Source organism: Amblyraja radiata, chromosome 6 (assembly GCF_010909765.2).
Source record: "Amblyraja radiata isolate CabotCenter1 chromosome 6, sAmbRad1.1.pri, whole genome shotgun sequence".
Taxonomy (NCBI): domain Eukaryota; kingdom Metazoa; phylum Chordata; class Chondrichthyes; order Rajiformes; family Rajidae; genus Amblyraja; species Amblyraja radiata.
In genome coordinates, this window is record NC_045961.1 from 56,681,450 (window position 1) to 56,707,225 (window position 25,776).

A 25,776-nucleotide genomic window follows, 5' to 3' on the forward strand; every position below is an offset into this window, starting at 1 on the left:
TAAGTGAGCCAGTACCTTCAGCAGCCATACATGCCCAGGTAATAACACCCCCACCACCGTGTTTCACATATGAGGTGGTATGCCTTGGATCTTGGGCAGTTCCTTCTCTCCTCCATACTTTGCTCTTGCCATCACTCTGATATGTTAATCTTCGTCTCACCTGTCTACAAGACCTTTTTACAGAACTGTGGTTGCTCTTTTAAGTACTTCTTGGCTAAATTGTAACCTGGCCACCCTATTTTGCGGCAAACCAGTGGTTTGCACGTTGCAGTTTAGCCTCTGTATTTCTGTTCATGAAGTCTTCTGCAGACACTGGTCATTGACAAATCCGCACCTGACTCCTGAAGTGTGTTATGATCTGTTGGACAGGTGTTTGGGGATTTTTCTTTATTATAGAGAGAATTCTTCTGTCATCAGCTGTGGATGTCTTCCTTGGCCTGCCAGTACCTTTGCGATTAATAAGCCCACCAGTGCTCTCTTTCTTCTTAATGATGTTCCAATTTTGGTAAGCCTGAGGTTTGGCTGATGTCTCTTACAGTTTTAGTCTTGTTTCTCAGTCTCATAATGGCTTCTTTGACTTTCATTGGCACAACTTTGGTCCCCATGTTGATAAACAGCAATAAAAGTTTCCAAAGGTGATGGAAAGACTGGAGGAAAGATTAGGTGCTGAGAGCTCTCTTATACCTGCATTAAGGAGGCAATTAAACACACCTGAGTAATTACAAACACCTGTGAAGTCCCAAACATTATGGTGCCCTGAAATGGGGGGACTATGTAAACACAGCTGTAATTTATACATGGTGAAACCAAAATGGAATAAAATACCCTTTAATAAAATATGACAACGTGCACTTAAACCACATGTGATTTTTTTCTATTACAAATCTCAAATTATGGAGTATGGAGGCAAATAAATAAATGACTGGTCTTTGTCCCAAACATTATGGAGGGCACTGTATGATTAAACCCTGAAAGAGATTATCTTAAGATATTAAACAGTATGGCCTGCATTTGATAAGAAAGTGGTCAGAGAAGGAAGGGAACAAACTCCATGATTCAGTTTTCAGACCTGGAGATAGCGGAAGATGAAAAACATGCATTGTGTGAGAGGCTGAGTGCTGGAATATGGACACCCCAAACAAACAGTCAGGAGAAACTGGCAGGAGAAGGCAACATTTCTGACCTTCAGATGTGGGTCTGCAGAAGTAACACTGATAAGAGCAAAGATAAACACAAAATGCTGGAGTAACTCAGCAGGTTCAGGCAGCATCACTGGAGAACATGGATGGACGACATTTTGGGTTGGAATCCATCTTCACACTGATTGTGTGGGGTGGGGAGGGCAGGAAAGAAAACTGAGGAGAGGAGATGCAGGACAGAACATAGTCGGTAATAGGTGAACACAGGTGAGGGGGTTAGTTGATAAGCAGATGGTTGGTCAAAGACCAGAGATGAAGAGACAGATGTGAACCAAAAGGAAAAGAGTTACAAGTTGTTAAGCGAGTACCCATAACTTGGAGAAAGTGCGAGTGGTCGAAAGACAAGTTGTTGAGGGCGAGGACAAGCTCTGTTAACCCTAACCCTAATGCAGAGGAGAGTGTTATTAGAGGGAAATTGGTTGTCTCTCTTCAAGTAAGAATTGGAGGGCCTTGAGACCTTCCTGGTGAGGGATACTGTAAAGAAATTGGTAGTCCATGGTAAAGTGAATGAGTGAATCGGGGCCTAGAAATTGAAAGTTTTTAGATAAAAGGGGATAGGATAAACAATGAACATTAATAGCCCATTATCTGTTATTTGCACTTTATCAATTTATTTATTCATGTGTGTATATATTTATATAATGGTATATGGACACACTGATCTGTTTTGTAGTCAATGCCTACTATGTTCTGGTGTGCTGAAGCGAAGCAAGAATTTTATTGTCCTATCAGGGACACATGACAATAAAATTACTTGAACTTGAATTTGAACTTGAGGATGGAATCAGGGTATTTGAAAATGTGGGGCAGGAGCAGGCAGAAACAATGGGTCTGCCAGAGCAATCCTGTGTGTGGATTTTGTGGAGGAGATAGACCAGGCAGTGCAGGGTGAGGGAAAGCTATGGTTGGAGGTTGTGTTGGGCAGATTGCCAGAGGTGATGAAATCAGAAACGCAGTCTCGGAGATGATATCCTGGTGTTCAGCTGTGAGGTCATGGTCAAGGCATATGAATGCGGAGGTCAGAGAGCTGGTACCTGGCCTCAGCATGGTGGAGGTCAGCCTGCCAGACTCGGCTTCTCCTTTGTGGACGGGTTGAATAATAAATTTTGGATTATTCCGAAGTGAGTGGAACCTGTGTGTTCAGAGGGGGTGAGATTGCATTGGACAAGGGTGAGTAGAGATTTCGAGACTGTTGATGTCATGTCGGCTGTTAGAAATAAAAAGGTCCAGAGAGGGTAGAAGACTGGTAGGGGGAGTCGAAGTGGAGGAGGAATGTAGGAGATGGGAGAAGGGGTCATCACTGGGCGATGAGAACTCCTTCCCATAGAAAAAGACTCGTCAGTGGAAGTGATGAAACATCATGATAGGCCTGGAATTCATTGAGTAGGGGTACAAAGGTAAGGCCTCTAATAAGAGTCTCATAGAATTATACAGCAAGGAAAGAGGCCTTCCGATCCAACTTGCTCAGGCCGACCAAAATGGGCAATCTATACTAGTTTCGTCTGCCTGCATTTGCTGAGGCACCGTGAAGTGTGTATGGAGTCAATGGAAGGGAGGTTGCTTTGTGTGATGATCTGGGCTGTGTCCACAATTCTCTTCAATTTCTTGCGGTCTTGGATGGAGCTGTTCCCAAACCACGCTTTGATGCATCGTGATAAAATGCTTTTAGGTGCATCTGCAGAAGTTGGAGAGAGTTGTTGGGGACTTCCTAAGCCTTCTAAGAAAGTAGAGGTGTTGGTGTGCTTCCTTGGCCATTGCGTTGATATGTCTAGTCCAGGATAAGTTGCTGGTGATATTTACTACTGGGAACTTGAAGCTTTCAACCATGTCTTGTGTGGTGCTGTTAATGCTTCGCTTCCTGAAGTCTCCTTTGTCTTGCTGACATTGAGAGAAAGATTGTTGTCTTGACACCAGATTATGTGGTTCTCAACCTCTCGTCAACGTACTCTAGGGGAATGATGAGGGTTCGGAGAGAAGGGGTGTGTGAGGAGTGGTGTGCGGGTGGAGTGTTCTAGAAGTAGTGTGGTTGGAAGAGGGGGGGAAGGACAGCACTACCAGTGATTCCATTATAAAGGTTCCTTGTTGGAAGGAGGGAGCATTGTGACCCTGGAGAGTTAGCAGGAGAGTCAGACCACGTGATATTGTTGGAGGCAGCAGCGTGGAGGCTACTGGCCTGGAGCTGGGCCTGAAACCCACTGAGTTGACGGCTCTGGCCTGCTCTTGAGCGGGGGATGCGAGGATCAGTGGTGGAGTGCAGGTAAGGGTTTGTGATGATGTCGGCATTAGTGTGCCTGGCCTGGGAGCGACCGGGGATGTGGTGAGGGTCGGCGGTGGCGGCAGCTTTGGTAGCTTTGGCCCGTGAGCAGCTAGGGAGGTGGTGAAGGTTGGACAGGCAGTGGCCATTGCTGCTGCTCTTCTCACTGCGAGAAGGCACTGTGGGTCTCGGCCTCATGGCGGTCGGGAGATGTGAAGCCTGCCGGTAGTCTGTCGGGGAGAGGCTGAGTCAAGGAGAGTCGGCAGAGAGACTGGTCGGAACAAAACTGGAAAAAGTACTGTGATCCTAAAATGTCCCCAAAATAAAAATAAATTGCCCCTCTAGATTTCTGTGTAAAGCATGAACACATGGTGAGTGAGTAACAGGAATGTTGACACAAGGAACTACAAATGCTGGAATCTTGTGAAGAATACAAAATGCTGGAGTAACTCAGCACGTCAGGTAGCATCTCTGGATAACATGGTTTGGTGACACTTCAGATGAGATCCCTCAGGCCAGAACTTTTGTCAACTTCTGGATTTTTCTCCTGACGCTTGTGCACTTCTGACGTGATTTATTCATTCTGGCAGGCTATTCCTCCAGCACTATCTCTAGTTCAAGGCCCATTGATTAAGAGACCTGTCATAGGCTTGAGCAGAGACTTTCGTCACTCACAGTAGTAACTAGGTCTCTTATGTCTCCTCTTTAGCCCACCGTCCATGCTGACCTGTTCGCATTTGTTATAGGTTATATCATTTCCTCATTCACTCCCTAAACATTTGGGGCTAGTTACAGCAGCCAATTAACCTACAAACCTGCCAGTCTTTCGGATATGGAAGGAAACCGGAGCACCTTAAGGAATCCCATGTGGTCACTGCAAGAACGTGCACCACTTTCATCGTCATTTTAAAAAAGCATTTGTTTCAATTTTCCAGTTTGGATGAACGCCCAATGATCTGAAATGTTAACACCTTCTGTCCCCAACCTGGCCACCTACAGTACTTGCAACATAAACTCAGCTTTCCTCTATTCACATGTGATACTGACTTTTCCAACATTCTCTTATTTCAGATTTCCAGCAATTACTGGACATCAAAGTTCCAGCAATACATTTTCTCTTTCCCTACACTCATTTACCTGCATTCATAGGAGACATGTAGCACGGAAACAGATCCTCTGGCCCAAATGCCCATGCTGTTCTACGCTAGGCTTACCTACCATCATTTGGTCCTGATTAAAATGTCTTTTAAATGTTGTTATAGTACCTATAATTACCTACTCTAGGTAAAAGACTCTGTGCCTTTACCTTATCTATTTCCCTCATGATTTTACTTTGGAGTCACGTGAGTGACTACGTGAAGAATCCCGCCAGGACACACGCGTGTCATATCGCTTCACGCTTGCGAAACGACAGGCGGGGTGGAGTGTCCCCCGCAGCGGTAAGTTTGAAACCGCGACCTGCAGGTAAGTGATTTACTCTGCGGTAGTTTTTGTCCCCGCGCTGTTTTTTACATAGGGGGGGAAGCTGGACAAAATAGTGTCCACAAGTGCTGCGAGTAAAGCTGGCTGGGGAGGACCGCGAAGTTGCGGGAGCCAGCAGCGGCTGAAGGCACAAGCCCCGTAAGGGATCAGCTGTGCCGACTTTGGTCCCGCACCGGCCAGAACACCACGGCCGGGCGGGAGACTATTCAAATGGGGCCGTCGACTTTTGGACAAGTCGAAAACGGCAGGAGACGGGGTGAAATGACGTTCCCCCGTAGCGACAATTTTAACTTGGACCTGCAGGTAAGAGCTGCGGTCTTTTTGTGTTTTTACCATGCTAATTACAGGTGGAGAAACCAACGGGCTGCGACAAAGCTGGTGGGCTAGATGGGATCAGCTGTGCCCGATGTCGCCTCCGCACCAGCCAGATCCACTCTACGGCAGTAAGGACAAAGCTGGTGAGGGAGGACCGCAGAGCAGCGGGCAGCCAGCAGCAGCCAGCGGCACTCGGATCACCGATAGTGGGATCAGCTGTGCCCGATGTCGCCTCCGCACCGGCCAGATCCACGCAGCCTGGCGGAAAGGCTAGACACAAAAACAAACAAGGTCGTGGACTCAGAGGAGTCTGACTTTGAACAACCGCGGGCGGCCAGCGACCGAGAGCGCTGGCGCCGGATGGAGCGGTGTGTGGAGCATTTGCTCCAATGTGACAGACTCCGGGAGATGGAGTCGGGTCACTGTGGGCCCTATGATAAACCCACAGCAGTACCTCTTGAAGGGCTGCACAGTGCTTCTACCTCATCAGAGGGGAGCACTGCGGGTCAGTTCTGGGCTGATCTGGAAGAGGGGTCCGCAGAAGGAAAGACAAGTGTGCAAGGGGTGCAGGAACAAGAGAACCTACTGGACTAATAAAATGGACTCCAACAAACACTACAGCCAAAGACAGCACCCCTACGCACCCACCAGCAGACCTGGTGAAAGCTCGAAGGCCCGGTATTCAAAACATGAGTCTTTTTAGGCCATGGCCCAGGCCGGCCTTCTTGGAAGATGCGGGGACCTCCAACGCCAACCAAACCGAAAATCCAGACACCAGCACAACAACAGCAGCGAAGAACCTACAAAAAGAAATAAACCTGCCACTGGTAACTATGGAGGTAGGTGGGTCTGGTTCCCTACAAATTACAGGGAGCATGGAGGTTGGGGGGAGACTACACTCTTTTCTGAATGCATGGAGCATGTTAACAACCGATACTTACATCTTAAGCAGTATCCAGGGATATACAATAGAGTTTATACACAAGTACAGCCCTCCAGTTCAACATATACCGAACCGAATGTTCGTGCCTTCTGATAAAGAAAAATCAAAAGCGCAAGCTGAACTGGAGCGGCTTTACATAAAAGGTGTAATTGAGAAAACTCAACACGAACCATTAGAATTCGTGTCCAATATATTTATCAAAAACAAAAACAAAAAGATGGTGGTTGTCGCATCACCATAGATCTGACAAAATGTATACCTTTGTTACTGCTAAACAATTAATTTCCAAAGGTTACTTCATGGCCAGCATCGATTTAAAAGATGCTTACTATTCAGTGCCTATACGAGGTGACCACATATGTTACTTAAAATTCAACTGGATGGGCAAATCTGGCAGTATAAAGCACTGCCAAATGGGTCATCAGCCCCAGGCTGTTCACAAAAATTTTGAACCCAGCCCTAGCATTTCTACGGAAACGTAAACACATGGTCATGGCATATTTAGATGACATACTCATTGTGGGCAAAACTTTGGGATTGACCAAACAAACTGTAACAGCCACAAAACAGTTATTTGAAAAACTGGGATTTATTATCCATCCAGTTAAATCTAAACTAACGCCTTCCACTACTATGGACTATTTGGGGGTTTCACCATTGACTCAGTTCACATGTCGGTGACTGCCTAAGGGAAAGGCTAGAGATTTAATAGAGGCTTGCATAACCTCATTGACATCAGCAAACCATCCATCAGATTGGTCGCAAAAGTAATTGGCAAATGGTGGCTGCCTTTCCAGCCACACAATTTAGACCTCTACATTACCAAAACTTACAGAGAGCAAAAATACAAGCACTCTAAATTAATGCAGGTCACTTTGACAGACCTATGAAACTACCAATCAAGCTAAAATGGAATAAAATGGTGAATAGATAACATCTGGCTTTGTTCCAATCCAATCATTGTCAGTAACCTTTCCATGGTACTACAAACTGATGCCAGTGCACTTGGGTGGGGAGCCACCAATACCATCACCAGCTGTGGAGGTAGATGGACTGCTCAGGAGGCATCATTATTACTCACACTGGGCATAAACTACCTGGAAATGTTGGGTGCATTCATGGCCTAAAGTCATATTGTACTGGATCATATCACCAGCATGTTAAACTACAGATAGACAATACCACCGTGGTAGCATACATTAACCACATGGGTGGAAACAAATCGACATCATGTGACAATCTGGCTTAATACAATTTGGCAATGGTGTATCCAGAGAGATATTTGGATATCAGCCACTTACCTACCAGGAAGACTAAATGTAGTGGCAGACACCAGGTCACGCAAATTTAATGAAAACACCGAATGGATGTTGAATAAAAAAGTATTTGCTGATATTACAGCAAAATATGGAACACCAGATATCGATCTATTCGCATCCAGACTTAACCACCAGTTATCAAATTATGTTTCATGGGAACCAGACCCTGGGGCAGCGGCGACAGATGCATTTTCGCTGCATTGGGGGGGAAATAGTTTATTTACGCATTCCCTCCTTCCTGCCTCATCAGTCGGGTATTAAGGAAAATACTACAAGACTCTGCGTCTGGTATTGGTAGTACCCGATTGGCGTACTCAACCATGGTTCCCAGTGGTATTAAACATGGTATTAGAACCATGTATCACCATCCCACATAGACCAGATTTATTGCTACATCCCATAACAAGGGATAGCCACCCATGCCATAAACATTTGAACTTATTAATTTGTAGAGTTTTAAAAACACCTCTACTACAACTGGGACTGACGGACCGAACAGTGAACATGATCTCGGCGGCCCAATGACAGTCAACCAAAAAACAGTATCTGGTCTATATCAGGAAGTGGGCGATGCACTGCCATAAAAACAACATCACCTACAGAGACATGAACATCCCGTCTGTTCTGGAATATCTGGCAGGCCTCCACTATGATGAGGGGCTCAGTTACAGTGCCATCAACTGCGCCAGAAGTGCCCTATCGACTTACCTATGGCAGGGGACAGAGCGTTACTCTGTTGGGACTCACCCACTGGTAACAAAACTTATGAGGGGAATTTTTAATACTAATCCCCCAAGAACCAGGTACTCCCAAATATGGGATGTAAGTATTATCCTGAAGATGCTCAGGAATTGGTCTCCAGCAACAGCTCTGTCCTTACATAGACTGACCTTAAAAACAGTCATGCTAATGGCATTGGTCACGGCACAGAGGGTACAGTCACTGCATAAACTAAGACTGGACAACATGACTTCCTCAACAGAAAATATTACGTTTCATATCTATGAGTTAGTAAGCAGAACAGACAGGGATCAGCAGGCCTCAATATACAATTTAGGTCATACCCAAACAGATGACCGTCTGTATAATAAGACATCTGTCGTTATACATGGAGAAAACGAAAATCCTAAGAGGCAATGAGAGGGCATTTTTGGTCAGCCACTAGCAACCACACAAAAGAGTGACGGTCCAGACCATCTCAAGATGGCTGAAACAGGTGCTAACACAGGCTGGGGTGGATACTAATATTTTTAAATCTCATTCCACCAGGGCTGCAGCTACATCGGCAGCGATACAGTTGGATGTACCAATGGACCAAATCCTCAAGGCAGCAGGATGGTCTGGGGGAAAAAACATTCCAATTATTTTACAACAAACCAGTAATGAAACCTGGAACGTTTGCAGAAACAATTTTAAGTTCTGTAAATTAATTTAAACCCATAAAAAGGGGTTATAATTTTGTGTTAACAAATTTTATGATTTCAATGTCGAATTCATGTCCAAATTATGTTAACACAATTCCTCCTACAGTCATCAAGGCAGACGTGATGCATGGACTCGTTTCCACGGCATGAAATCACAGAGCTTTAAAATCTTTAAAAGTGTTGTACTTCCGGTGGCGCTGGTGCCAGCAGCCTCCACCTACAGCCCGGTATCTTTTTGTTTTTTTGTTTGTTTAGTTATGTAAAAGTGTGTTTTTTGGGGGGTTTTTTGTGTATTTATGTGGGGGACGAGGGTACGGTGCGGGGGATACCGTCCTTCAGCCGCTTCCTGGTGAAGACGCGACTATTATTCGAGTCGCGTCCTCGCCCCCCCACCCCCCCCCAGCGGCCTACCTACTGGATTGGTACGGCCTTTCCTGCCGGGATCGATCAGAGCTCCAGCAATGGCGGGACAGCGCTGATACATCGCGGGGCTGGCGATGCCTTACCGGGGATCGCCGTCTGGAGCCCGGAGTGCTGGACCTGCTGCACCGACATCATGGAGCTGCGGTTTGCGGAGCTCCCAACGCGGGCGAAGCTGATGGACAGCGCGGGGTCCTGCGACTCTGCCCGGCTCGGCCTGCGGACACGGGAGCTGCGGACTCCGGCTGCGGGAGGCGGCTGATCAGGAGGTCCGGGCCGCTGAGGAGGATGTTCACCGTCAGGGTTCGGCGTCGGCGTTCCACCAGCCCGGCGTGAGGGCCTGAACATCGGGCCACCCGGGGTGGCGACTGCGGGTGCTAGGAAGGCCTCGACCACGAGTGAACATCTGGGAAGAACGGAGTGGAGGCTGGCTGGACTATGGTGCCTTCCTCACCTTGGTGCCACTGTGTTATGTTGTGTCGTGGACTTTCACTGTTTGTGCTTTTTTTTAAATTCTATTTTATTTTTAATATGTTTTATTATTTATTATTATTTATTTATTTTTATTTTTATGATACTGCCTGTAAGGGAAATTCATTTCGTTGTCTCTAACTGAGACAATGACAATAAATTTGAATACAATACAATACAATACAATACAATGAAATCACAGAGCTTTAAAATCTTCACGTAGTCACTCACGTGACTCCGAAGTAAAATAGTAAGATTAAACGAGAACTTACCTGTTTGAAGTTTGATCTGTATTTTATGAGGAGTTACGATGAGGGATTACGTGCCCTCCGCTCCCACCCTTGATCATATACTTAACTGGTATCTCTTCTCTAATCTTACTATGTTTAGTCATTACAGTTATCTGTGATTTCACACCGCTGCTTTGAAGAATGACACGCATGCGTCGTGGCGGGGTTCTTCACGTAATCCCTCATCGTAACTCCTCATAAAATACAAATCAAACTTCAAACTGGTAAGTTCTCGTTTAATCTTACTATTTTATATACCTGTAAAAGATCGCCCCCTCAGCCTCCTGTGCTCCAAGGAATGAAGTCCTGGCAACATCCTTGTAAATCACCGATGTCTTCTACCACTAATATAACATCCAAACTTAAATACTTAGTAGCCTGACCGATGAAGGCCAGTGTACTGAAAATCTTCTTGACCACCCTATCTGCCTGTAATGCCACTTTCAGGGAACTTCACAGTGAATGCATTCCTGCTATTCACTGAAGGTCCTGCCCGGTTTGACTTCTCAAAATCCAACACATAGCACTTATGTGCATTAAATGCCATTAAACATTCATCAGCTCACTTGCCCTGCTGATCAAGACACTGGAGTAATTTTTTATTGCCATCTTTGCTATCTACTATAATCACCCTCTTTAGTGTCATCTGCAAATTTACTAATCATGCCTTGTACATTTTGATCCAAATTGTTGATATAAACCACAAACAGCAATGGAACCTACACCGATCTCTGAGGCAGACCATTAGTCATAGATCTCCAGTACAAGAGTTAAGTTTTATTGTCATATGTCCTGAAACAAAACAATGACACTCTTTCTTATTTGCAGCAGCTTAACAGGTTTGTAAACACAGTACTCAATAGATAATATAAACCAAAGAAGTTAAATAAATAAAACAATATAGTACAAAACAGAACAAAACTCAAGGTCTTAAGTGCAAACCAGGAAGTTCGTAGTTTATTTAGAGTTTGTGGTCATCTATACTGTCACCCTCTGCTTCTTTTCATGAATCCAATTTTTGGTCAAAAGAAGGGTCTCGACCCGAAACGTCACCCATTCCTTCTCCGCAGAGATGCGGCCTGTCCTGCTGAGTTACTCCAGCTTTTTCTATCCATTCATATCTTTGGATCCCATGTGAAATAACCTTCCAGAGGTTGCTCTGCCCTCATCAACTATTTTGGCCACATCTTCAAAAAACTCAAATCACAATTTTAATGCACGTTCTCCCATGTAGAAAACCATGCTGAATATTCTGAATCAGTTACTGTTTATCCGACTGCATATCTATTTTCTCCCTCAGAATCTGCTCCAGTAACTTCCTACCACAGATGTTAAGCTAACTGGTCCATGGTTCGTAGGCTCTTCCTTGCAGCCCTTCTTAAATGGAGGCACGACATTAGCCGTGCTTCAATCTTCCAGCACCTCACCTGCGTCTCATGACGATTCATGTATCTCAGCCAGAGCTCCTGCAATTTATTCTCTAGCTTCCCACAGCGATCTCTGATATATCTAATCAGCTCCAGGAGATTTATCTTCCTTCATACGCCTTAGGATATCCAGCACCTCCACGAGCATCATACAGACAGTTCTCAGGACATCTTTATTAACTGTCCCAACTTCCACAGTCTTCATGTCTTTCTCCATGAAAAAACAGAGGGGAAATACTCCTTGTTCATCTCCTGTGGCTCCACACTTTGGTTTCTGAGGGGCCCTTTTGTCTCTCTAGTTTTCCTCACTCCCTTGATGTATTTATAGAATCTCAGAGCTATTTCCTGCCTCCATTTTGCTCTCCTGATTTCCTTCTTGAGTATGTGCCTCAGCTGACAAAACTCCTCCTGGGATACACTTGAACACAGCTGCCTACACCTGTCCCATGCCTCCTTCTCTTTCCTGACCATCATCATCCAGGCCTCATTACTCCCACCTGCCTTGCCTTTCACGCGAACAGGAACATGCATGCCCTGAATTCTATTCATCACACTTTTAAAAACATCCTATTTTCGGATGTCACAGTGCCCACAAACAACCTACTCCAACCAGCTTTCGAAGAAGTTCCTGTCTAATACCATCAAAGTTGGCCTTGGCCCAATTCAGAAATTGCTTATGAGCCTGCCCTGTCTTTATGCTTAACTATTTCAAAGCTGATAGAACAGTGGTCGATAGTCCCAAAAGGGTCACCTCCAGCCAATTTGGTCTATACTGGGAAAGTTAATATCCTCTACTCTTTCAGCTGCTTACAATCTCCTGGCATATTTGTTTCACTAATTCCCGTTGACTACTCCCAACAAGGTGATCATGCCCTTTTTATTTCTCAGCTCCACCCGTATAGCCTCACTGGACGAATCAGTCGTGCCATCTCGGACTATTGCCGTAACATTCTCGTAACTATTGCCGTAACAATCAATAAAGCAAGATCCCCATCTCTTTTACCCGCATCTCTATCTCTCCTGTGACACCTATACCCTGGAACAATAAGCTACCAGTTCTATTCCTGTCATAGCTACGTTTCCGTGATGGCTACAACCTCCCAGTTGCACGTACCTATCCACGCCTTGAGTTCATCCGCATTGTCAATTAAAAGTCTACTTTGTTTTGAATGAAATTTGTTAATTGCATGCAATCCTCCAAAATTTCAAACCACTATTAATGCACATTTCACTATGTCATTCTATAATAATATAAATTAATGTTTAGTTTAGTAGAAGAAAATAAAGGTACATTAGTTGAAATGGTGTAATAAAGTGTTTGGTTTTTGAGGACTGAATCCTAACTTTACTCAATACAAGCCAACAAGTGTTGTATGAAGTTTTGTATTTTTTGTTTCATTCGTATGTGTATCTTCTGTTTTATTTATTATTTCTCATTTTTACGTTAGACAATGGAAACTCCATCGCTGCAAAATATTAGTTTTTCTGTCAGACCAGGGGAACTTCTGGCTGTGATTGGACCTGTGGGTGCCGGCAAAGTGAGTTTTAATCAAGGAGCTGTTAAAACGAATAACTCAATTTTTTATGTTTTCAGTGTTTGATCTTTGGAAGTAGGCCATTTTACATTATTCTGCATATCTTTGTTTTCGCCATATGTTTTCACCAGATATTTTTCTTTCTTTATTCTTCTCATTTATGATATTGTGTAATTTTTGTGACTCTTTTTCTGCAATACTTTCTTAAAATGAAGATTTTTTTTACATCATGCTTTGTGAACCCCCCACACACACACCTTATGGCAATAAGTTCTATTTCTTCAGCTTTTTAAAAGAGCAGTCCTAATAATCTGTTTATCTTTTGGAATATTACTTTTACAGAATATTGAGCAGGAATAAGTTCTATTTCTTCTTGAAAGAGCAGCGTCCTAATAATTGTATCATACTGTGCTTCTACTGTTGAACAACTGCACATTGAATGCTGATTCTTGAACCTTTGTTTTCAATAAATGTTTAATAATTGTATAATTTTCACCATAGTCCTCCATTCTTGCTGCAATACTCGGAGAACTTACAAAAGAAAGTGGTATCCTGAATATTAACGGCAAAATAGGTTATTGTGCACAACTGCCGTGGGTATTTCCTGGTACAGTTCGGAGCAATATCCTATTTGGCAAGGAATACCAAAAATCGAAATATGAAAAGGTCATCACAGCCTGTGCTCTGAAGAAAGTGAGTATCCACTTAACAGCATATAATCTGTGCAGTAATACTGTTTTGTTTTAAATTATTTAAATATTTAAATAAGAGAATGAAGGCGAACATTGTTTGTCAACTGGTGCATAAATAATGGTTGAATATATCATTGTCTTTATTTTGCATTTTTTTCTGATGGTTGTATCTTGCATTCCCTTTTAAGCACATGAACAATTCTTTCTCCAGTTCTGAGGATTCTTAGGTGACATGGTACCTGCTGACTTGGTCGCAGCTGGGTCAGAAGCTGCTTGTGGCAATGGGTAGATGGGTAGTTTGTGAGGTAGTATACAAATTCACTGTTTGTGCTGGACTTCTGAGTGCTCCCATATGAGCATAAGAAATAATAGCAAGTTTAGGGCAAACATTTCTTGTGATTGTGGCTGATCTGTTGTGACAGTGCAACTTTCCTAAACTAACTCCATAATCCTTGATTCATTTAAAATCAAAAAATCTGTCTTGAATAAACTTCATAGTGCTGTTGGATTGTGAACTCCGCAGGTTCACATTTGGTGAAAAAAAACCTCTTCTTACATGTACATGTATACAACAATTGTAAATCTAACCAATCAGGCCCTTTAAGAATTTTGTATGTTTCAATGAAATCCTGGAAAGGTGCGATAGACTGTATCATTATATGTCAGCTTTTGTGAGGACAGTTGCATTCCAACTAAGACCCTGACAACAACAAGCCCTGGTTCACTGCAGAACTCAGATAGCTCCGACAGTCTAAAGAGGAGGCCTACAGGAGCGGGGATGCAGACCTCTACAGGCAGGCCAAGTACAAACTGAGAAGAGGAATCAGAGCTGCCAAGGAAAGGTACTCAGAGAAGTATCTTTCTTGACAAACTCCCTGCTGGACCCTCTGCAGTTTGCATATCGGGCCAATAGATCTGTGGATGATGCAGTCAACCTGGGCCTGCACTTCATCCTACAGCACCTAGACCTCCAGGGGACCTATGCGAGGATCCTATTTGTTGATTTTAGCTCTGCATTCAACACCATTGTGCCAGAGCTACTACACTCCAAACTTTCCGAGTTGATTGTGCCTGAACCCCTTTGTCAGTGGATTACCAACTTCCTGACAGACAGGAAGCAGCATGTGAGGCTGAGAAAGCACATCTCGGACCCGCAAACACTCAGCATAGGAGCACCGCAAGGCTGCGTACTCTCTCCTCTCCTCTACTCTCTCTACACCAACGACTGCATCTCCACAGACACCTCTGTCAAGCTTTTCAAGTTTGCGGACGACACAACCATGATTGGACTGATCCAGGATGGGGAGGAATCTGCCTACAGACAGGAAGTGTCACAGCTGGCGTCCTGGTGCCGTAGCAACAACCTAGTGCTCAATGCTCTCAAGACAGTGGAATTGATTGTAGACTTTAGGAGAGCTCCCTCTCCCCTCACCCCACTCACCATCAACAACACCACAGTCACATCTGTGGGGTCTTTTAAGTTCCTGGGAACCATCATCTCCAAGGACCTTAAGTGGGGGGCTATCATCGACTCCACAGTCAAAAAGGCACAACAGAGGATGTACTTCCTGCGCCAGCTGAGGAAGCACAATCTGCCACAGGCAATGATGGTCCAATTCTACACGGCCATCGTAGAGTCTGTTCTCACCTTCTCCATCATGGTCTGTCTGGTTTGGCTCAGCCACCAAGCACAACAAATGGAGGCTGCAGCGAATCGTCCGATCAGCAGAGAAGATTATTGGCTGCAACCTTCCCTCCATTGATGAACTGTACACTGCAAGGGCCAGGAAGTGAGCGGGCAAGATCATCGCTGACCCCTCTCACCCTGGCCACAAACTCTTTGAATCACTTCCCTCTGGAAAGCGACTCCGGACTGTCAAAGCTGCCACTGCCAGACATAAAAACAGTTTTTATCCACGAGTAGTTGCTCTACTCAACAGCCAAATATCTGTAGCCTCCCTTTAATCTGGTATTTTGTTGGTTCACATGCTTGATCAATGGTGTTTTATCATTAATGCTTTATTATTATTAATGTTTAGTGTTTTCTGAGTCATTCGTAACTGTCACTGTAAGTCATGTTGTTACTTGTGGGCGGAGCATCAAGGCAAATTCCTTGTATGTGAATACTTGGCCAATAAACTTACTTACTTTACATACTTACTTAGAAGCTAGTGCAGTGGAGTGCTCGGATTGTGGGATGTTGAAACTCGGGAAGATGGCCAGTGTCCCTGAGGACAACATCTGCAGGTGGTGCGTCTAGGTGCAGCTCCTTAATAACCGCATTAAGGAACTGGAGCTGCAGTTGGACGACCTCAGGCGGGTGAGGATGTCATAGATAGGAGCTATCAAGAATTGGTGCCACCGAAGGTGCAAACAGAGAATAGGTGGGTGAACATTAAGAAAGGGAGTAGGAAAAGAGTTCAGGAGTATCTTGTGACCATTCTTCTGTAAAACAGGTATACCACTTTGGATACTGTAGAGGAATGCCTGTTCAGAGGAAAGCAGCAGCAGCCAGGTCTGTGGCTCCAGGCCTGGCTCTGAGGCACAGTGTGGGAGGGTGGAGTCAGGCAGAACGATAGTTGTAGGGGATTCAATAGTTAGGGGGGCAGACAGGAGCTTATGTGGCAGCAAACGAGACTCCAGGATGGTCTGTTGCCTCACTGGTGCCAGGGTCCCAGACATTTCTAACAGTGAAATAAATGCCAGCATCGGACCTGATGTGCTGAGTGACCAGAAATCTACAGCAAAAAAAATAAGGGTTTCAAGTGTGTACAGGTGTTTCTTCTAGATGTGAGAATCTGTACTTAATTAAGCAATGCAGAAATACATTTCATATTCTTAGAAAATATGGAAACAGTTGTCACAAAGCATTGTAGTAATTTGATCAGGAGTTTGTTTATTGATGTAATTTATTGACATCATGTCAGTACAGGTGGACCTAGAAAGAAGATGTGGGGAATTATACAAAATCAAGTATGGTCAATTCAGCCTTGTTGATTATGTAATCAATGTAAACTAATCCTTTCATTTATTGTATATTTATAGGATCTGGAGTTACTTCAGGATGGTGATCTGACCCAAATTGGAGACCGTGGTGTTACACTCAGTGGAGGACAGAAAGCTAGAGTGAATTTGGCTAGGTAATTGAAGGCTGTACTGTAGCAGAATTTGGCATGTTCAAATAATGCCAGCCAATTTAATGAATATATTTAAAGAAAATAACGCTCTTCCTTTCACTAATTGTTGCTTAATTATAATTTTTATTTATTTATTGTGAATTCAAGAGCTGCTTTGCTAATAGATGAAAAATCTATCAATAATTTTAAACTACTGGCCAAGTTCCACATAAATAAAATTCACTTGAAGCTATTTCTGAGGAAGAAGATCAGATTACTGTAGGAACAGTATATATGGGCCAATACCCCACTGGTCAGACTCCAATCAGACATAAGAACGGGAGCTACAGTGCCCTCCAAAATGTTTGGGACAAAGACCCATCATTTATTTATTTGCCTCCACTCCACAATTTGAGATTTGTAATAGAAAAAAATCACAAGTGGTTAAAGTGTCAGATTTTAATAAAGGCCATTTTTATACATTTCAGTTTCACCATGTAGAAATTACAAAAGTGTTAATGCATTGTCCCCCCATTTCAGGGCACCATAATTATTTGGGACATTCCTTTCACCATTTCTTCCAAACTGCAAAATCTTGTTTTCATTTCATTTTTCAGTTCATTTATCAGTTCATCGTTCATTTTCGATATTGCTTCTATGATACTAGTCAGAAGCTGTGGCTATGGCTGTGGCTTTCCACTGTTCCTTCCTCGGGGAGCCTCCTTTCCTTCTTGTCTCCATCCTATTCACGATTAAGGCGTGTGAAAGTGTTATCAACACTTTATGAAAAGTTAGACCGTGCCTTGAAGTCAAGCAATAACAAGTAACATTGAAAGAGTGGTAAGTGAAGGTTAAAAGTTAAGGGAGCAAACGAATTTGCAACCTTTACGGCACGCTGCCACTAGGAGAGTCTCCTCAGGCATCTCTGATAGTCTGAAGTATAGGCATCTCTGATGGTCTCTAAGTCTGAAGAAAGGTTTCGGCCAGAAACGTTGCTTATTTCCTTCGCTCCATAGTTGCTGCCTCACCCGCTGAGTTTCTCCAGCATTTTTGTCTACCTCTGATGGTGGAATTGCAATGGCCGAGGGTGTTTAAGAATGTACAAACTCCATACAGAGAGCACCTGCAGTCAGGACTGAACCTGGGTCTCTGGGGCTGTAAAGCAGCAACTCTACCGCTGCGTCACTGTGCTGCCCCATGTTGTCCATGGCGTTCAGCTCCTTCATTGGTAGATGAACTTCTGGGGTGGGATGTAGTCCGTGGTCAAGATAATAGAGGTGAATTGCCTTGGGAGGTACAAGGGACGACACTTCACTGACAGGCGATTCAGGTGCGGAGAGCAGAGCTGTTGTATTTTAGCGCCATGAAGACTATCATGAGGGAGATGCCACTGCCTCTCCCTTTTCCCGACGACTCCATTCTTCTCTTAATAGGTACAAATGTATATACATTTATGGAATTTTTTTAACAATAATATTATGGCAGGGCATTCATAACCAGGGGACATCATGTACACTGCTGAGGAAATGTAGAACAAGCCCGTTTAGATAAATCGTGCTATTTCTGCAGTTGTACAGAGCCCTAGTGAGACCACACCTGGAGTATTGTGTGCAGTTTTGGTCCCATAATTTATGGAAAGACATTCTTGCTATTGAGGGAGTGTAGCGTAGGTTTACAAGGTTAATTCCCGGGATGACGGGACTGTCATATGCTGAGAGAATGGAGCAGCTGGGCTTGTACACTCTGTAGTTTAGAAGGACGAGAGGGAATCTCATTGAAACATATAAGATTGTTAAGGGCTTGGACACGCTAGAGACAGGAAACATGTTCCCGATGTTGGGGGAGTCCAGAACCAGGGGCCACAGTTTAAGAACAAGGAGTAAATCATTTAGAACGGAGACGAGGAAACACTTTTTCTCACAGAGAGTGGTGAGTGTGGAATTCTCTGCCTCAGAGGGCGGTGGAGGCAGGTTCGCTGGATGCTTTCAAGAGAGAGCTAGATAGGGCTCTTAAAAATAGCGGAGTCAGGGGATATGGGGAGAGGGCAGGAACGGGGTACTGATTGGGGATGATCAGCCATGATCACATTGAATGGCGGTGCTGGCTCGAAGGACCAAATGGCCTACTCCTGCACCTATTGTCTATTTCGTGGAAGCGCTCTCCATGGAGATTTGGCATATTCCGTGAGCATTCTAAGGAAAGCATTATTTGGTCATTGTTACCAATCTTATTGTGGGGAATTTTTGAGCATAAATTGATTTTCGCTTTTAATTAGTGATTACATTTCAAATTGATATTCAGCTAGCTGCAAAGAATATTGGGACAGTTTAAGCTTTGGAAAGTTCTTTAGAAATGCCGGTCTTGCTTTCAAATCTCACACAGATTCTTCCCAAATATTTATCTAATCCCATTCTGAAAGTTGCTATTGAAACTTCAGGTAGTAATTTCAAATTATTGTTATACTGCGTAATTTTTTTTCATATCTCAGTTCTCTTGCTAAGACTTGGGATAACACTAGTAACCAATTTTAATAAATAACTAGACCAAGTGGGACCCATTGGGCCCCGTCCCCCAACACAATAATCCACCACTCACCCGTTCCCCCAAAGCAATAATCCACCACTCACCCATAGCCCCCACGGGAGACCTGGTTCCCCAACGCAACCCGTTCCCCAACGTAAGGTTCCACCACTCACCTGTTGGGTCCCTGTCACATGGGAGGCCTGGTCCCCCAACGCAACCCATTCCCCAATGTAAGATTCCACCACTCACCCGTTCCACCAACGCAACCCGTTCCCCCAATGCAATTTTCCACCACTCACGCATAGCCCCCAACTGTGCAGGTCATTTTAAACTTTAAAAACAAGGCTATTGCACTAAGATTTAATGTGATGTAGGTGCCACCAACAAGGCCATCTTTTGTTTTCCAAATCTAATCATTAAACTTTGCTGTGGTGGGTTAGGCTGGCAGATTCTTCCCCTTTGTTATCATTTGTTGTGAAGGACTCAGTGTTCTGGGATAGAAACAGGGCATTCTAATGTCATAATTGCCTAACTGCCAGTGCAGATTTGAAGAAATCCAACTTTTAAATGTCACTTTAAAACTTTTAAATCTCCCCCACTACCTCCCTCTCTTTACAGCAGAGATCAGCAGCAGAGATCACATTGTGATGTCATTTTCGGTTTTTGGAATGTTCACTGCAGCATGTGTAAATGAGATCCCATTGTGATTGGACGACTGTGAGGTGGCATTGTGACATCATCACTGGAAGCTGCTAGAAAAGTCTCACACAGGCAGTCATTATTTTCAAAGTTGGCTTTTTTTAAACTTTAAATATCAATAACGTGAAATATAACATCAAATGTGAAGAAACTTGATACTAATGACCACAGGAAAAAGCCGAGTAAGATTCTGCAGAAACAATTGTGTTACAGTGTACCGTTTTGGCGTAGTTCCTTGATCTCACAGACAGACAAACAAGACAAGACTTTTAGGGATAGATAGATAGATAGATAGATAGATAGATAGATAGATAGATAGATAGATAGATAGATAGATAGATAGATAGATAGATAGATAGATAGATAGATAGATAGATAGATAGATAGATAGATAGATAGATAGATAGATAGATAGATAGATAGATAGATAGATAGATAGATAGATAGATAGATAGATAGATAGATAGATAGATAGATAGATAGATAGATAGATAGATAGATAGATAGATAGATAGATAGATAGATAGATAGATAGATAGATAGATAGATAGATAGATAGATAGATAGATAGATAGATAGATAGATAGATAGATAGATAGATAGATAGATAGATAGATAGATAGATAGATAGATAGATAGATAGATAGATAGATAGATAGATAGATAGATAGATAGATAGATAGATAGATAGATAGATAGATAGATAGATAGATAGATAGATAGATAGATAGATAGATAGATAGATAGATAGATAGATAGATAGATAGATAGATAGATAGATAGATAGATAGATAGATAGATAGATAGATAGATAGATAGATAGATAGATAGATAGATAGATAGATAGATAGATAGATAGATAGATAGATAAATTAATATTTAACAATTAATTGATAAATCAGATACATTGATTTTGAGACTGATATAAAGATTTGTGACATTTCAATTTGAATATGGGCAACGTAATAAAATTGCATTCTCATGTTTTGTCTTTACTAAAGATCTGTATATCAGGATGCTGATATCTACTTGCTTGATGATCCTTTGAGTGCTGTTGATGCTGAAGTTGGAAAACACCTGTTTGAACAGTGAGTAGTATTGGAAATGCAGAACAAGTAATGTTGTCAGTCTAATAAATATTGGGTAATATATTTGTTATTGGAAGAATGTTAATTAAGTATTCATCTGTGTGCCCAGACACTGAGCTCACAAGCCGGGCAGTTCCTGTGCAGTTACAACAGAGGTAGGCTCAATAGTTGAGACAGACAAGATTCCGTAGCCACAAACTTTTAGGAAGGAGTCGTGATTTGTAGGGTTAATTTTCTGATTGCGGTCTGAATAGTGGGGTGTTGTTGGGGGTCCACAATTGTTTGTTATCTACTTTAACGATTTGGATGACAATGTAATTAACATTAACTTTACCCCTGGTGGCCCAGCCAAATTTACTACTTTGTGCAGTCCAGGCCGTGCTGACCCGGGCCAGACTCCCCACACGCTGTGAAAGGAACTCTCCCCCCCCCCCCCCCCCCCCCCCCCCCCCTAGCGGCGCTGTCCTTTTACAGCCGCTTCCCACTTTACAGCCGTTTCCCATCAGCTGCCAGCGTTCTTGATGTTCCTGTACTGAGGGATAGCCAAGTCTATCTTTCTTGGCTAACAACCTAACCTTCGGCCTCCAAGACGCAAGTAAATTTCTGTGCCTTATTTTTGGGTAAAAAGTAGCGTCTTCATTGCCGGGAAATACGGTACATACCTCTTGCCTGATGGGAGAGGGGAGAAGGGGGAGTGTCTGGGGTGAAACTCGTCCTTGATTATGCTGCTGGCCGTGCCGAGATAGCATGAAGTATAGATGGAATCAATGGAAGGGAGGTTGGTTTGCGTGATGGTCTGGGCTGCATCCACAGTTATCTGTAATTTCTTGTGATCTTGGATGGATCTGTTCCCAAACTATACTGTGATGCATCACAATAAAATGCTTTCTACAGTGCATCTGTGGAAGTTGGGTGAGAGTTGTTGGGAACATGCCAAACTTTTTAAGCCTTCTGAGGAGGTAGTAGATGTTGGTGTGCTTTCTTGGCCATTACTTCAAAATGGCTAGTCCAGGTCAAGTTGTTGGTGATATTTACTCCTAGGGAATATGAAGCTTTTGAAGAGCTATTGCAGGCATAGTTGACTCTTTCATGACAGAAGGACAAAACCGGGAAGAGCTCTCGCTACTTGCAATGACATCATGGCCACTCGGGGAATTTCAATTGAACTCTTGTAATTTTGTCTGGATTATAAAGGTGGGCGGGCCATCAGTCGCTGGAAAATTGGTGTTCAACCTGTAATGTTAAAATCATATGGAGAAAGATAGGACTGGTCTACAGGTTAAGATCCCAACTTGGGGTAAGGCCGATTAAGCAGAAACCTGTAAATGTCAACTGGGTGAGACAGTTTGCAGGTAAAGGGACGTCTGGAGACTGTTTGCAGGTGAAGGGATGTCTGACATGTGGAAGACATTTATAAATATGATAACGAGATTCAAAATCAGCATTTTCTTGTTGAGGTGAAGGGCAAGACTGGAATATTTAATAAGAGATATTGAGGTTGTGGTCAGGAAAACGAGGCATGCATCAGGTTTAGGCAATGGGGATCAATTATCCTCAATTATTACAACAAATGCAGGGTGTGGCGTTGGGAATGATGCTGGGTTCAGCAGTGACCACATCGACACTCACAGTAAGGTGAACACATGATATATTTTATTTACAGTGGTTAAAAAGTCCAGGACAGCATAGGGGCACTGTCCCTTGTCGTCAGAGTGCATATGCAATGATGCTGACGATCTTGGGCTTGTCCTGGCAACTAGCCCTGGTATTTGAGCTATGAGGGGTGGCAATCTCAGTCTTCTTGCTGCAGTTCTTGCCTGGAGAGGAGGTGCTAATGGCACAGGTTTCTTCATGGTCGCTCACCTTTGGGCTTGAAAAGGCGACGCTTGCAGTCTCCTGATTATCCTGGCAGCCAGTCTTTGTCTGTGTGTGTGACTGGACGCAGTCCCTTGGTGTCTGTAAATAGGACGAGGTCCTGGCATCTTATATATTTCTCATTAGTTTTTTATTGTGGAGAAGATTATGGAAACAAAGGAATTGAGGCTAATGAGTTGTGATGTCTAGGGTGATGGCGGAAGGTATTTTTGAAGTACCGAAAGACTGGAGGTTGTGACTCGTGATGTCCCTCAAGGATCTGTGTTGGGCATACTGTTTTTTTTCATTAATTTAAACAATATGGATGAGAATGTACAAGATATGTTTCACGTATCTTGTGTTTTATGACTGTTGGCAGACCAATTTCCCTCCTGGGATAAATAAAGTTCTACGTATTGTATCATGTTCCGTAACTTTGCTTATGGCACTAAAGTAAGTGTTATAGACAGTGAAGAAGGTTATCAACAATTGCAGTGGGATCTTGATCAGCTGGATAAGAGACAAGCAATTGTTAATGCAATGTAATTCAAATGTGTGTGAGGTATTATATTTTGGCAAGCCAAACCAGGGCAAGATCTTCACACTGAATGGTAGGGCCCTGGGAAGTGTAACAGTGACACACGACACTGTGGTACATTTATATCCATGAAAGTGGCATCACAGGCAGGGAAGAAGGTATTTGTCATTCCCGGCCAGGAGTTGGGACGCTGTGTTGCATTTGTACAAGATGTTGGACATGCCACACTTGGAGTATTGTGCGCCACTTTAGTTACCTTGCTGTAGAGAAAACTCATTAAGCTGGAAAGAGTATGGACAATTTACAGGAATTTTGCTGGAACTCTCGGGCTTGCATTATAGGGAGAGGTTGGGGAGACTTAGACTTTATTCCCTGGGATATCGGAGACTGGGGGGTGACCTTGCAGAGTTTTATGTGTTGATATAAACCAAAACATCACTGATCCCCAAGGCGCACCACTAGCCACAGGCCTCTAGTTCAAAAAATAATCTTCCACTACCAGCCTCTTCTTTTTTCCACAAAGCCAATTCTATATCCAGTCATCTAACTCTCCCTATATCCCTTGTGAACTACTCTCCCAGAGCAGCCTACCATGCGGAAACTTATCGAAGGATTTCTTTGGTCCATATAGACAGCATCTACAGCATTACCTTCAATAACTTTGATTAGTTATTCAGAATTTCGTAAGACACGTTCTCCCATGAACAAAACCATGTTGACTATCCCTAATCAGCCTCTGTCAATTCAGATGCACATATCTTATCCCTCAGAATCCTATCCAATAACTTGCTGATCACAAATGTTAGGCTCACTTGTTTATAGTTCCCAGGCTTTTTTCTTGCAGCCCTTCTTAAATAGAGGCACAACTTTGGCCATCCTCCAGTCTTCTGGCACCTCACCCATGTCTAATAATGATTCATATATTTCAGCCAGGGTTCCTGCAATTTCTTCTTTAGCTTTCCACAATGTCATCAGATATATCTAATCAGGTCCATCCAGGAGATTTATCTACCTTCATATGCCTTACGACGTTCAGCACGTCCTTGACTGTAATAAGGACTGTCCTCAAGAAATTTCCGTAACCAATCTTAAGTTCCCTTGTCTTTGTCTGTCTCCACAGTAAAAAGAAAGGAGAAATACTCATTGAGGACCTTGCCCATCTCCTGTAACCACACACAAAGATGACCACATAAGTTTCTGAGGGGCCCTATTCTCTCTCTAGTTACCCTCTTTCTCAATGTACTGACAATATTTCTTTAGATTTCCCTTAATCTTAGCTGCCAGAGCTATCTCCTGCCCCATTTTTACCCTCCTGATCAAAATCCCGCTGTAATTCTTGATAACCTTTTATCCTGTCTATAATTTATTTATTTCTTAAGTATGCTCCTCAGACCCCAAACTCCTCCAGGGATACCCTTAATTCCAGCTGCCTGTAACTGGCCCATGCAGCCATCTTTTTCCTAAGCTTAGCCTCAATTTCTCTCATCATCCAAGCTTACTTGCTCCCACCTTTCTTGCCCTTCACTCCAACAGGAACATGCATGCCTTGAACTCTCATCGTCACACTTTTAAAAGTATCCAACTTTCCGGACAACTTTACAGTCAAAGTTGGTATTAGACAAGAACTTCAATAGCATTTTCCTTGTCTTGCCATGCAGACTTTTATGTGATCAGTTTCAGCTCGTTAACTGTTCTAAAGCTTGTTCAGCACCACAGAAATCACCTTGAAACAAACTAACAGTGAAAACTGAATTTAGGATCACAGTATCACAGCTTGTAGTATATGTACTGATAGAGATACTAATCATTATTTCTTATTCTTGTACTTTAGGTGTATGACAGGAATTTTGAAACATAAACCTCGTATTTTGGTGACCCATCAACTTCAATATCTAAGTGCTGCAAGCCAAATAATCATATTAAAAGAGGTAAGTTTCATGTTAGAACCAAGTGCCTCTGTGAAAATATATAGAAATTGGGAATCTGTTACTCAAAATAGCTGAAGTTTTCTTTTTACAATAAAGTTTAGCCAATTACTTAGAATCAAGCTTTTTTCGTAATTTGGATCTGACCTAGATATATTGATATCACTATTACTATAGATTACCTTCAGACCCTGCCAAAGTAATGATTGAAGAAATTCCTGCCAGCAAACCTAGTTTTATTAGTTGCACAATAGCCATTTCA

General features: G+C 43.1%; 1 protein-coding gene across 3 annotated transcripts in view; it reads left to right on the forward strand.

Annotated features, from left to right (window-relative positions):
• Window positions 1-25,776, forward strand: part of abcc4 (ATP binding cassette subfamily C member 4) — a 193,398-nt gene that overhangs the window by 74,244 nt on the left and 93,378 nt on the right. For all 3 annotated transcript variants that reach the window (XM_033022920.1, XM_033022918.1, XM_033022919.1), the window contains exons 10-14: window positions 12,993-13,082; window positions 13,581-13,772; window positions 16,817-16,911; window positions 21,111-21,197; window positions 25,421-25,517. In XM_033022920.1, coding sequence (XP_032878811.1) covers window positions 12,993-13,082; window positions 13,581-13,772; window positions 16,817-16,911; window positions 21,111-21,197; window positions 25,421-25,517 — 561 coding nt within the window. The remainder of the gene's footprint in view (window positions 1-12,992; window positions 13,083-13,580; window positions 13,773-16,816; window positions 16,912-21,110; window positions 21,198-25,420; window positions 25,518-25,776) is intronic.